The sequence below is a fragment of the Acipenser ruthenus genome, chromosome 57, assembly GCF_902713425.1.
Source record: "Acipenser ruthenus chromosome 57, fAciRut3.2 maternal haplotype, whole genome shotgun sequence".
Classification (NCBI taxonomy): domain Eukaryota; kingdom Metazoa; phylum Chordata; class Actinopteri; order Acipenseriformes; family Acipenseridae; genus Acipenser; species Acipenser ruthenus.
The window spans coordinates 3487439-3500106 of NC_081245.1; the positions used below are offsets into that span (position 1 = coordinate 3487439).

The 12668-nt window shown below is 37.8% G+C and overlaps 2 protein-coding genes across 3 annotated transcripts in view; one reads left to right on the plus strand and one right to left on the minus strand.

The window, feature by feature from the left end:
• The window catches only part of LOC117971124 (zinc finger protein 501-like), a 111421-nt gene that overhangs the window by 57390 nt on the left and 41363 nt on the right, over positions 1-12668 (plus strand). The gene's annotated exons all lie outside the window — the stretch shown is intronic.
• LOC131724865 (zinc finger protein 300-like) lies at positions 1685-11632 on the minus strand. Of its 2 annotated transcripts, XM_059017842.1 has the most exons (4): positions 11136-11632; positions 4766-5086; positions 4202-4333; positions 1685-3151 (listed from the first exon to the last, which is right to left on the minus strand). In XM_059017842.1, exons 1-4 carry the CDS (start codon positions 11461-11463, stop codon positions 3018-3020), a joined length of 915 nt encoding a protein of 304 aa, XP_058873825.1. In that variant the 5' UTR covers positions 11464-11632; the 3' UTR covers positions 1685-3017. The 2 variants fall into 2 exon arrangements, with proteins under 2 accessions (XP_058873825.1, XP_058873824.1); XM_059017841.1 differs by having other exon boundaries at positions 1685-4333.

Consider the following 12668-nt stretch of genomic DNA (forward strand, 5'->3'; position numbering starts at 1 on the left):
TACAGAAAGACAATGATTCTTGTTGGTAAATCTCCCTCTCGACCTTGAGGGTGCTAAGTAACGGGAACAGAGTACTCTGGACTACGTGGCCTGACACTTCGTTCCGAGGGGTAAAAGGAAGTCGGTCACGTAGAAAAGAGGTGGAGCTTCGGTACAGTAACTCATTGACCGGAGGGGAAATGATGTGGCAGCTGCAGATCATAAAAAGCAGCTGCAATCGTTTACCAAGGGGTCATGAGTGACGGGATAAATTGGTTATTAATAAGTGACCCGGAAGGACCTGTGTTTGGTGAAATAATCGCAAGTGTTTGTATTTACTAGACAGCTAACACGTTCCAGAGCTGTCACCAGAGGCCAGCACAGAGAACAGCACTGCACTCGTATCACTATAACTGTATTTGCACCACTAGCACTAACAGACTTGTGTATGTGTTTTGTGTGGGTGTAAAAACAGGACTATCATTTGCTGGGCAAACCCGGGGATTATAAATGAAGTAATACACGCTGCAGTATTACTTACGGTCATTATTGTTTACTGTTTGTTTCGCAGTCAGGCACTGGACAAAAACAAACAAAACAAACCTTTTCACCTGGATTACAATTGTCTGTCTGTTCTTTAATCACCTGCACCTGCACACTATTAACCACTTTGCTACAGTAGTATAATGAAGTCGGTGTCGTTTTGTCGAAAAATAGGTACGTTGCAACCGAAACACAGGGTGCCACAGACATGGTGCTGTGGCTGTTGCAACTTTCTTTAAGGTTCTGTTAAGAAGTTCAACTTTATTGAACGACTACAATGACCAAAAGCCTTTGCTTTAAAAGAAATAGAAAAACAGGAAATAGAACAGACAGGAAGAAGATAACGATATAACAAGAGAGAAAGAACTCTATGTGTTTTTTATTTTAACAAAAATATTTTTTATTTTTGTTTATTTTATACTTTATACAGGTGCTCAACACAGTTCGTGACAATTATAAAGATTTTTTTTGTGTGTGGAAAGTAATCTAGGTGAATTGAATGATATTTTCTGAGATTTATATAATATTTTGAGAAATTATTTTAATGCGACAGGTTTCATTGTCTTTTGAGATATGTAGTGGCTTAAGAGCTCTGTAAACAAAACTACTTTTAAGACAGACGTGTAGTAGACAGAAAGTTGTATTGAGTGTCTGGTGTAGGTTCTGCATACTTTGCCTGTATCCTTATTAAAATCCAGATCTCAGAACACATATGGGTTATTATAATACATTTATCAATTTATTTTCTTTAATTAGGTTATTGATAGAGACGCAACAATTAATGGATGCATCGATTATTGATCATCTATTTTTAAACTTCCTGAGCTTCGAGTACTCGAGTAGTTATTCTTTGTGTTGTGTGGCTCTGTCCACTCTCTCTAGAAAGAATCATGTAAGAATCCTGCAGGTTTTTAGGCAGTCTGATGTGTTGTGTGCATTGTGTATCATTACACTGAAACCATTGCTCATCTTTTCACACCCAGGCAACATAGTGACCATGGCTGATGGTTTTCACTTTGTGGAACACATTGCCACAGTTTAAAATGTTTTCCTATCAATTACAACTATCAATTAGATATATATATATATAGATAGAGATAGATATATATATATATATATATATATATATATATATATATATATATATCTCTATCTTCCAGGCTGAGCTTTTATGTCAGGTGGCTGGGTGCTGATTGACTGTTAATGATTCCCACCTGACACAATAAACCTGGGCAGGGAGGAGAATTTAACCCCATCCCTGCCAATATTTACAAGGGCAGAGCCCTGCTCTGCCACAGGGGGATAATTAATTCTGTGTTTGAATTTTAAAATGGTGCTATATAAATCTGGTGATCCAAAGAATATGCTATAATACAACAAATATAATACTGATATTAATATACAAATAATATGAACAGTGTCTAGAATTTTAATAAACTAATAAACAATATGGGGGGTAATTAATTCTGTGTTTGAATTTTAAAATGGTGTTATATAAATCTGGTGATATGGAGCAGTATGTTTATTTTCTAATGCAGTACAAGTGACATTCCAGATAGGTCATTTTTGGTAGGAATAAACATATAAAATGCATTAATGTCTTTACAAAATTATTTTCATTTTGGAATATTCATTTAAAAACTGTAAACAGGAGCATGTTATCCTTCATGTCTTGTTGTCAACCAGCATTGTGTTACTGTTAAACTTTGCTAAATGTGGACGTCAGTACATACCTCTGAATGAGATCTGTACTGTAACAGTGTCGTTGCTTGCAATTGCTGTACTAGCTACATGCTTCCCCACCAGTATAATTTCATCTTAATTGTACATTAAGTAACACTATACACAGGGTCACTTTCAATTTTCACATTTTATTATTTAAAAAGCACAACAACGTCAGGTAGTAGTGATGTCAGACTTATCTTTGGGATTCAATTTCTGTAAAACTAGGACCCACCCAAAAATATGAATACCTCGTTGGACTATGTGCATGCCGAGCACGGTTACTTAATGTGTTATACTTTTTGAGATACAAAATGATATCTCAATCATTTCTAAAGAAAAAAGAAAAACAGCTGTTTTTTTAACGCCACTCTATCTCATAAAGTATTCAACCAAGTGCCACCCCGTTCACAGGGTTTGTTCAGCCTGCCAATCCGACCACACGTAAACATTTTCATGCATATCGGTGGAGTTTAATCCCCCTTTTGAGCTGGTTGTAAAATCAACTTTAAACAGGAACTTCGTTCAAACCTTAACTACGTCTGTGCGACCGCAGTCATAATAATACAATAAATTACATTTATTGAATATAATTACATTAGAAACTTGTTTTTTGTAGATATTCTGCCTCTGAAATTAAGTAGAGCTCTCCAATTCATATACTGTTTTTTCAATACCTACATCAAGCATCACCTACACATACTGTATATAGACAACAAATATCATTACAAGCATTTAAACAACAATACAATTCTAAGCTATGCACTGGAAAATCAATACATCACATAGTTACCTTCCTTTATGACTTGGAGGGATGTGCAAAAGTCTCTTTTGAAGAAATAAAGCAGTCCTATGAAGGAGTAAGAAGAATACCAATCCTGCGATGGTCGTTGCTCCGCGGTCCAGCCTGGAGGGATGCAAAGAGAAGCCCAGCGTTTACACCTTGCTCTAGGGGTTTAGACGTGAAGAAGCCAAGTCACAGACCTGCCTTTGTAGCGCTGCAACAGTCGTTTCCTTCTGGTTTTAATCAAAAGCAGAGTTTCCAAGTAAAGGCATTAGATACTGTGGTAATGCAGACACTAAATGGTAAACTTTCAGCGACCTGTATAGAACTTTAAAATTCACCCTTCTCTGTGGAAGATGCACAGCTTTTATTACCAACAGATGGGAGGACACGCGACTTAGCTAATCATATAAACATTGTATTATTATTGGTATTTGTTTAATATAGGCCACATTTTTTAATTCTGTGATCTGCCCCTAGATTGAAACAAAGGCAATTAAGTCTTGCAAGGACCCATGTGTCCCCATCAGTAGATGTGTATTGCTTAATTCATGTTTGCCATCTCAGTCAGTGGAATCTTTTGAAAGCAACATCTCCCACGTGTATCTCTCTCTTACCAGCAAGACTGTAAAATAATGTCTCCCTCTTTGGAACGAGTTAAAAGTTAATTTGAAACTCTGATGTCTCTGACCGGAATGGTATCCTTTTGTCTGTTTCAAAGTGTAAACGCAGCCTGTGAAATAAACACTTCTGAGGTGCGTTTGTGAAGGAATATTTATTATAAATGTTTTTATATAAAAGATGTTTGTTAAGAAAGGATTTTTAATTCTAAATAGTTTTTTTAATCACATTAATCTCTTCAGTGACAGGGTTTGTGTCTTGCGATAACTTTATGTTTTTAAAGTGTCCCACCAGATTAAATCTTTCCCTACATTCAGGGTTTCACTGCTCTGTGAATTCGTTGGTGTGTTTTAAGGCTCCATGTTCGAGTGAAACTCCTCCCACATTCATTACATTGGTAAGGTTTCTCTCCTGTGTGAATTCGTTGGTGTTTTTTAAGACTTCCTAATTCAGTAAAGCTCTTCCCACAATCATTACAGTGGTGTGGTTTCTCTCCTGTGTGAATTCGGTGGTGATTTTTAAGATGTTCCAATCGAGAGAACCTCTTCTCACATTCATTACAGTGGTAGCGTTTCTCTCCTGTGTGAATACGCTGGTGGATTTTAAGCTGTAATAAACGACTGAAATTCTTTCCACAATCAGCACAGGGAAATGGAGTCCCTCCTGTGTCATTCCCTTCAGGAGCTAGAGGAAAAAAAGAGAAGAGTGACAAAGGTTATTGTAAAGCATTCTTACACAGTCACTGTTCTGCAGGGCTTCCCCTCATAACCACGACCAACTCTTATATGATCAAGACAAATGCTTGAGAATATCACTTTGATTATTAACACACTCTGGTTAATATCACTCACATTTACCAGTCACTGATTTACATCCCACTTAATATCACATTGAGTATAAAGATATAAGTATTAGAGCAGGTTTATATGCAAGTACTGTATTGAAATGTTTTTTCTGGTGACACTTAGCAATCTGAAATCAGGAAAGGCAAATATCTAACAGCATTCGTAAGTGGCATGATAGTGGGTGTACATCTAGCAGATGCCACAGTAGCAAAGACAGGTATGTTGCAACTTGTTAACAGGCAGCTCAATGTTGCTTGTTTTGTATAATTACCTCTAAATCCCAGTTCACATTTAGGTGGACAATCATCACACAGGCTGGATCCCAGCTTGTTATTCTCCTCAAGTGTATAGACACTATTTTCAGCAGGAACTTCCACTGCGATGGGAACACATTCCAGTTCTAAGAATTCCACTTTAATAGGAACACATTCCAGTCGAGGGACCTCTTCATCTTTAACAGATGTCAGCTCTGTAACCTGCTTTAGACTTGCACACCACTCCTGGTCAAAGGACTCCTCTTGTTTGTAAACTGCTTCTATCCTTGGCCCCTCCTGTGCTTCAGATTTAGGGACAGCATGGCTCTCTTTGGTATCTGTGTGAAACAAAAAAATTGTACAACTTTATAACTCTTACTTACTAGCCAGGTTCCTTTCAAAGCAAGTCCCTTGTCAGAATTCTATTAAGAGATGTCATTGGATCACTCCACTGGAACAATTTATGAGGAGTTTTGTTTAATGATTTACCCTCACTGGAGCAAACCCCAATACAGTGAGTGTCCTCTAATAACAGAACCAAGTCAATAAACTCTTTACACCCAGGAGCTTGACAGTGGAAGTGGACAGCGAGCTACCAGGAAGACAAAGGCCAGCCCTGCAGGTGTCTGCTTGAGCTCACTGGGCTCCTGGCCAATAGATACAAATCATGAATGATGACCTCCAGAGACTTCTACTTTTCCAGACACTACAGGATGGGGAGCTGGGAATGAGGCTGGATCCAACATTGCTTCTAAAGTATTTGTGGTGGAGGGATGATCATGTCTCAAATTGAAGCTGAAATAAAACATTTTAAATAACCCTAATTTGTGTTACATTGTTGTGTTATTAAATAAAATATATACTACAATCCCCCATCAACCTCCAGGTTATTTGCCTTGATTAGGAATTGTATCAAAGTAAACCCCTCTAAATTATTAATATGCTTTAGACTGGAATTTTAAAACCATTTCATTTTCTGTAGAACTGACCCTTATACTTTTCATTACAAAAAAACATATTCTACTATATCCATGGCTAATGTATCAAAATTCAAAATAAAGTATTTTTTAAAACAACGTAACAAAACCTAATCCAGTAGGTGCCGTATAACCGGTGTGGTAAAGTATATGGAAATGTAACAGAGGGGAAGTATATTGGTCTTGCATAACCCAAGAAAATGTAGTCCTAACATTTCAAATACTGTGAAAAGACTTGACTTCCTAGAACGCCTCAACAAACAGGTAAAGAGCTGATAGTTTAAACTTCACCTGTCTGGAGGTTTCAACTCAAGTACCTTGCAATTTTCTCAATACTGAATGGTACTGCAGTTGCAATAAAACTAAAAGGCGGAATAATCTGATTAACCAATTATTATTTTTCCCCATTATTTAATATATACTTCATGTAACAGTTTGGGACTGATAATCTGCTGGTTAATGATATAATAGCATACAGTAATTCTTAAAATGCAGCCACGCCTAATCAGAGTGGAAATCCATCCAATCAAAATCATGCATTTGTATAAGTGGATGATAAGTATGCAAGAAGGCCCGACAGGGTGTCCGTATACGTCTATATGGATGCCTCAGGGCGTTGTGCGACACGAGGCGAAGCCAAGTGTCTCCAACCCCCAAGAAGTCCATATATTGCACGTATAAGGACACCCTGAAGGGCCTTATGGCATTTATAATCCAGGTCAAGCAGTGGATTTTTTAAAAAAAAAAGCAGAAATCATGTTTAGGGCAAAAAATGATTTTTTTTTTTATTAAATATACTTACACCAATAAAGGGACCAAAACAAAATAAACTGAAGAAAAGGAATTGAAACACGCAAAAGTAAGTAAATCTTTAATTTTGGTATGTGTTGAATTGTACATTGCCATTGAAAAGATCCACCAGGAGGCGGAGTTGAGACGGCACTGAATTATTTTTTTCTCTCAGTGCAAGACACTGTTGTTTGAGCAGAATGGAAGGACAGGAGGAATAAAAATAAATTCAGTACCATCTCGAATTTCAAGAATGTTTTCAAGGTCTGTGTCAGAGAGGGGTGGATAATTGTTGTGTCTTTCTGTAGCATTTACGAATCGCTAAAAATACATTATTAGTGATGAAGTCGGGGGTGAGTGTGTATATTGACAGATTCCCCAGTTTTGTTTTCATTTAGATAGCAGTTTATTCCAGCTCAGAGACTAATGTAGCTTGAAATTGTATATTCTTCTCCTTGGGCATTTCTTACATTTCCATAGAAATCCCTTAGTATTGTAAAGCTTTACATTAAATTATAATAATTTCTGTGTGTACTCCTTTGGACAGCAAGGGAACAGTAAATCTTTAAAGGCTGTCTACCTGTGTAATTTCACCGCCATCAAAAGTGTTCCTGTTTGTCTGAAAAACAGGATAGAAGATTGTTACTTTGTAGTTCAAAGAACCCTTTGAACCCAGGCGAAAGACCCTTGTTTTCAAGGTGCTATTTCCACTATAAATGTATGTATCGGTAGTACGGACCAGTGGTGGAGGAATAGCCGGTGCAGCCAGTGCAGTTGCACAGGGGCCCGCGCACTTAAGGGGCGCCAGCAGGTAAATTCAAAAGCTGAAATCATTATATAATCAATGTATTCATTTTCAGGGCCATCCACCTCAGTGATTATTCACTTAATAATCTGTTTATTCATTCATTCTACGGGGCGTGTTCTCCTTTCTGCAGATCTGACAGGGCCTCAGGACTCGATGCGAAATTAAAATTATTATTATTATTATTATTATTATTATTATTATTATTATTATTTATTTCTTAGCAGACGCCCTTATCCAGGGTGACTTACAATCGTAAGCAAATACATTTCAAGTGTTACAATACAAGTAATACAATAAGAGCAAGAAATACAATAACTTTTGTTCAAGCAAAGTACAAGTGTGACAAACCACAATTCAATAATACAGCAGATAATAGTGATAGTTACATCAGGATATGATTAAATAGTGATAGTTACATCAGGATATGATTAAATACAAAGTACTACAGGTTAAACACTTGGCAGATTACAGTATTCTGAAATACAGGATTAAATGCAGTAAAATAGGGGGCAGATAAGAGCAAAATAAAGCACATTTACATGAAGGGTGATAGTGTCCCAGGATACAAACAGAGGAGTTCTACAGGTGCTGTTTGAAGAGGTGAGTCTTAAGGAGGCGCCGGAATGTGGTCAGGGACTGGGCAGTCCTGACATCTGTAGGAAGGTCATTCCACCACTGCGGAGCAAGGGTGGAGAAGGAGCGGGCTCTGGAGGCAGGGGAGCGTAGCGGAGGTAGAACTAGTCTTCTAGTGCAGGCGGAGCGGAGAGGTTGAGTGGGGGTGTAGGGAGAGACGAGGGTCTGGAGGTAGCTGGGTGCAGTCTGGTCAAGGCATCTGTAGGCTAGTACAAGAGTCTTGAACTGGATGCGAGCGGTGATCGGGAGCCAGTGGAGCGAGCGGAGTAGTGGAGTAGCGTGGGCGAAGCGAGGCAGAGAGAACACCAGGCGGGCAGCAGAGTTCTGGATGAGCTGGAGCGGACGGGTGGCGGACACAGGCGCAACACGGTCAACAGGGTGAGTGAAGACAGCTTGAATCCCATTTGCGATTTTACACCATATGCAATCTCATTTATTTTGTGATTTCCAATAGTGTATTTTAAATTGTAAATACATGCTTCCAAAACACACAAGTGGAGTACAAACGTGTAAATTTCTGTTCCTCTGCCACTGGTACGCACTCACAACCAACATTCGAGTCCAGGAGATAGCATGCTGCTCTTAGGTAAAAAATAACTTACAGTTCATTACGGACCCTTATCAAAACCCCACTGAAGCATACGGAATGTTTTTTTCACTATTGATAAGGGTCCTTTTGCTTGTTTTAGGATTTTGCTTGCAGTTTACCTCTGATTAGGTTTTGGACTGCATCTTTGGATTTTTCTCTGTTCTGGAATTAAACTAAAGGACTGAATTATTTATTTATTTTCGAGAAATATATGAACCTTACAGTACTGTATTAAGATTTTTTTTAATGTGCATTTTCCACAGTTGAGACAATCTGTTTCTGTTTTAGCTTGAAGTTTTTTTTCCTGCTTTGCTATCTTCCAGTTCATTTAATTGATTTTTCATCCATGTGATGGTTTTCTGTCACTGTTTTAAAATAAATAAAAGTTTACCCAGATGATGGGTTAAATGTTTTTAAAATGCAATATAATTTTGTTATTGTTTTGATTGTTGTTAATGTATTTGTGTACAAAATTGCATACGAGTAAAATGTAACCAGTAAACTATCTGTGTGTTAGTGGGCAGGGTTGAACAGCATATAAGCACAGTGGTTTAGCAGGGGAGAAAGAAAGGGAGGTGTTCAGTTGGTCTGCTCGTCAGGAGTGTGATTTAAGCAGTTCAAACATTGTAACAAAATCATTTACATGTTCGGGAAGCCAGTGGGTCACAGAAAATAAGGGTGGCAAATAGTAGTGCTAGGAGAGAGGAAAGAGAATGTATAGTTTGTACCTCTGTGCCTGAAACCCTTATATTTGTATTCTGTGAAGCTGTGCTCATAACTGTTTATATCCTGTGCTATAAATAATCATTCTATTTTCTCTACATATAACACCAATGTGGTGAGTCTCCAGTGATTTCCAGGCTCTGGTTGACGTGACTGTAGTGGAGAGGAGGTTGCAGGATTTTCCACTCCTTCACAATCCAAATCGGTATGTCTACTTAATACTTTTGGGATTTTTTTTTTTTTTTTTTGCTGATAGCTGGTCACTCAGTTTAATAGATACTGTACCTCTGCCTTCTGTACGTTTAATTCCTGGGTAAACAAGACCTGTTTGGAGCCAAGTCGTGAAAGACACTGTATTATTGAATCATTGAACTTGAATCTGTGTTTCTGTAACTTTATTACTGAGAATGTTTGGATTTTGTCAGTAAGCAGATTATTTAACTGACCGTTAGAAAGGGAAACTATATAGTTAGTTAGAGCTCCCAGAAGTTTGATTTTCCTTAAAAGTATCAAACTTAAGGCACAAAGTGCAGTGTTTGACAAATACAAGCGTATTATTCCAGTGTGTTGTGTCAGACAACATTCAGCATCAGGACCCCAAAAATATGACAGTCACCCAGACTTAAATATCAATCATTTATCTACAAATATATCTGCAGGCAAACAGTTTAATCAAGCATGAAAACTCAATTTGCTGCTGTATACTGATATCAAAGCTCACAAATCATTATCCTAACCCTCTGCAATATGGTTTGTTAAAGTCTCTATGGGACTATAGGTTTATTTAATTTACAAGCCACAGTTTACTCCATATAAGACATCACTTTATCAGGATAGCCATTTAAGTTTATTAATTAGGCTGGTTATGGCTTATCAATATAGACTAGTAATTGCTATTAGTATTGCTGTTAATACAAATGTATTAGGTGGTGTGTATAGGGTTGTATGCCACTCCCTCTCCCCCATTATTCTACTACAGTACTTACTCAGTGATTGGGCTAGTTTTGGGAGCTTTGCACTGGATTTTAGCTTTGAATGGGCTATAAACTGGCTACCAAACCGGGCAACACTGAATACGAGTGTTTTGCAATGTTACTGGAGCACTGTAAGGCAGACCTATCTCAGTGCAGTAAACAAACATTTTAACACAAAATCTTTACAAAAGAAGAAAAATGGCAACATCAAAAGGCACAACGACCTATTTTCCCATTTATATATGTGTGTTTTTCGTGTTTGTGGATCAGATGCATGGACCAAGCCAGCTGTTTCGGTTAGCTGCCATCTTGCAGGGCTTTGTAGCCACAGTGAATAGTTACACCTTGCACCACATGATCAGGGTCCCTGGCATGATTTTTTTCTTTCTTTTCTCATGACTTGGCAATATTTTTTTCTTTTGCAAATGTTTAGAGTGGTTCATTTTTTTTGTGGATGCTTTTGGTACCTTTTGTATATATGGTGATAACTCCTTTATTGTCCAATGTGTTAAAACAAACAAAAATGTCCATGTTCGTTACATTGTACACTGTCAGACTTGAGCTGGCCATGTTAAAATAAATGTTATAAATAATAAACGTGTTTTTTTCTTTCTAAAAAGCATCTCTATCTGTGTTTTTGGTATTAAAGTATTAAACACGGTGTCTGACTTTTTTCTATGGAAGCCGGAAGCCCAGTGTGTGCACATTCATTTAATGTATGGGATTTACCTGTAACCTTTATAGTTAAAGCGTTACAGGCACACATCTAAAAAAAGACGAACACAGTTTGTACCCTAAAGAGAAATTCTAAGCAAGAATTTACCAATAAACTTGACTAAAATGTTATTTAGAGTTGGAATGACCAAGCAATGCCATCACAAAAATCAATCTTACCTTGAAATATTCCCTGGTTCTCGTTCCTCTGAAAGTCTTGTTCATTGCAGTCGGGGTTCATGTTTCTGAGAGGTTGTTTAATGTCTGCATCTGCAGCGTTCATGCATTCCCGCACTGCTTTCAACTCGCTCTCTGATATTTCCAATCTCAGCTTCAGACTTTCATTCTCTTTCTCCTTTCCAGCCATTTCCATTCGGAATTCAGTGAATTTGCCGCCGACAACTTTTGTGATTTGGCACAAGACGGTGTCTACAGCCGCTTTCACTGCGTGCTCGATGGTAGAGGCGAGCTCGTCTTGAAAGAACGACACGGAGACGCTGACGTCCATCTTCACTGACTGTTAGCTTGAGACTGATATCCTTTCTGTATTCAAGCTTTTATTATGAATAATATTGGGAGCCTCTCTTTGTTATTCAGTCAGCACTTGACTTATTGAGCAAGTTTCTCTGCTGCTGCAGCTCAACAACCCCACGCAGTCCCATATGACACAGGCCCGGTTTTTGGGATGGAACCGCATAACAGTCTCGCGTTTTGATTGGTCCATGTCTGTCACATGAATATGTCGTCACACGAGTGGAAAAGCGTGCAGGCATTTTTAACATTGTGATCAGAGAGAGAGAGTGATCTGCTTTCCACAACCTTACCATTAAAATATAATGTGGTATTACACTGTACTGATTACAAACTATGGGCGATTACTTTATATAAATTATCATGTTATGCACGAATGTAAGAATTGGCTTTCTGTGGTGGTGTACTTTTTTCTTTCAAGTAGCATATATCTATAATCGTTTTTGCGATATATTTTAATATAAAACATATACGCTATTGCAGTTTTGTTACAGGATACATTAGTTTATCTCTAATGTAATCACAATTTTACATATAGACTGCCCCTGTTTTCATTTACGTCGCAAATTCTGGGCCGCTTTACTTTTCAGATAATGTCCCAAATTCTGGGCCGCTTTGGTTTTTAGATAACGTCCCAAATTCTGGGCCGCTTTGGTTTTTAGATAACGTCACAAATTCTGGGCCGCTTTGGTTTTTAGATAACGTCCCAAATTCTGGGCAGCCTTGGTTTTTAGATAACATCCGAAATTCTGGGCCGCTTTGCATTTCCGAATTCAGCCCAGTTTTGGGGAATCAGCTGACAGCCGAGTTTCTAAGTCATGCATGCACAGTTTACCATAAACTGGACCGTTAATTCATTTGAGAGTAACCCTTAGTACATTAATCAAAGTTCATGTATTTTTCACTCTCCCCAGAAATCTTTTTTTAATGAAAAAAACAAAAATGTAACTGTTAAAAAACGTATTTCTTATTACATGAAGAAACTACATTGCACTGAAATAGATACATGAAAATTAATTAAAGCAGTCGTTTTCCTTTATTAAAGGCTAATATTAAAACACATTTTTGGGAAGGAACATGGTATTCCGAAAAAAGGACATCTCGTTTTCTTATGTAACGTCCATCAATATATTGTAGTGTTTCAGGTTCTTTTTGGACAGAAATGAGACTGCAACTGTGAGT

Coding starts and splice junctions, on each gene's coding strand:
- LOC131724865 (XM_059017841.1), bottom strand. CDS start 11,463: ATGGACGTCAGCGTCTCCGTGTCGTTCTTTCAAGACGAGCTCGCCTCT. Junction 5,087..11,135: donor GAACCAGGGAATATTTCAAG/GTAAGATTGATT, acceptor TGTTTCACACAG/ATACCAAAGAGAGCCATGCT. Junction 4,334..4,765: donor ATGTGAACTGGGATTTAGAG/GTAATTATACAA, acceptor TTTTTCCTCTAG/CTCCTGAAGGGAATGACACA.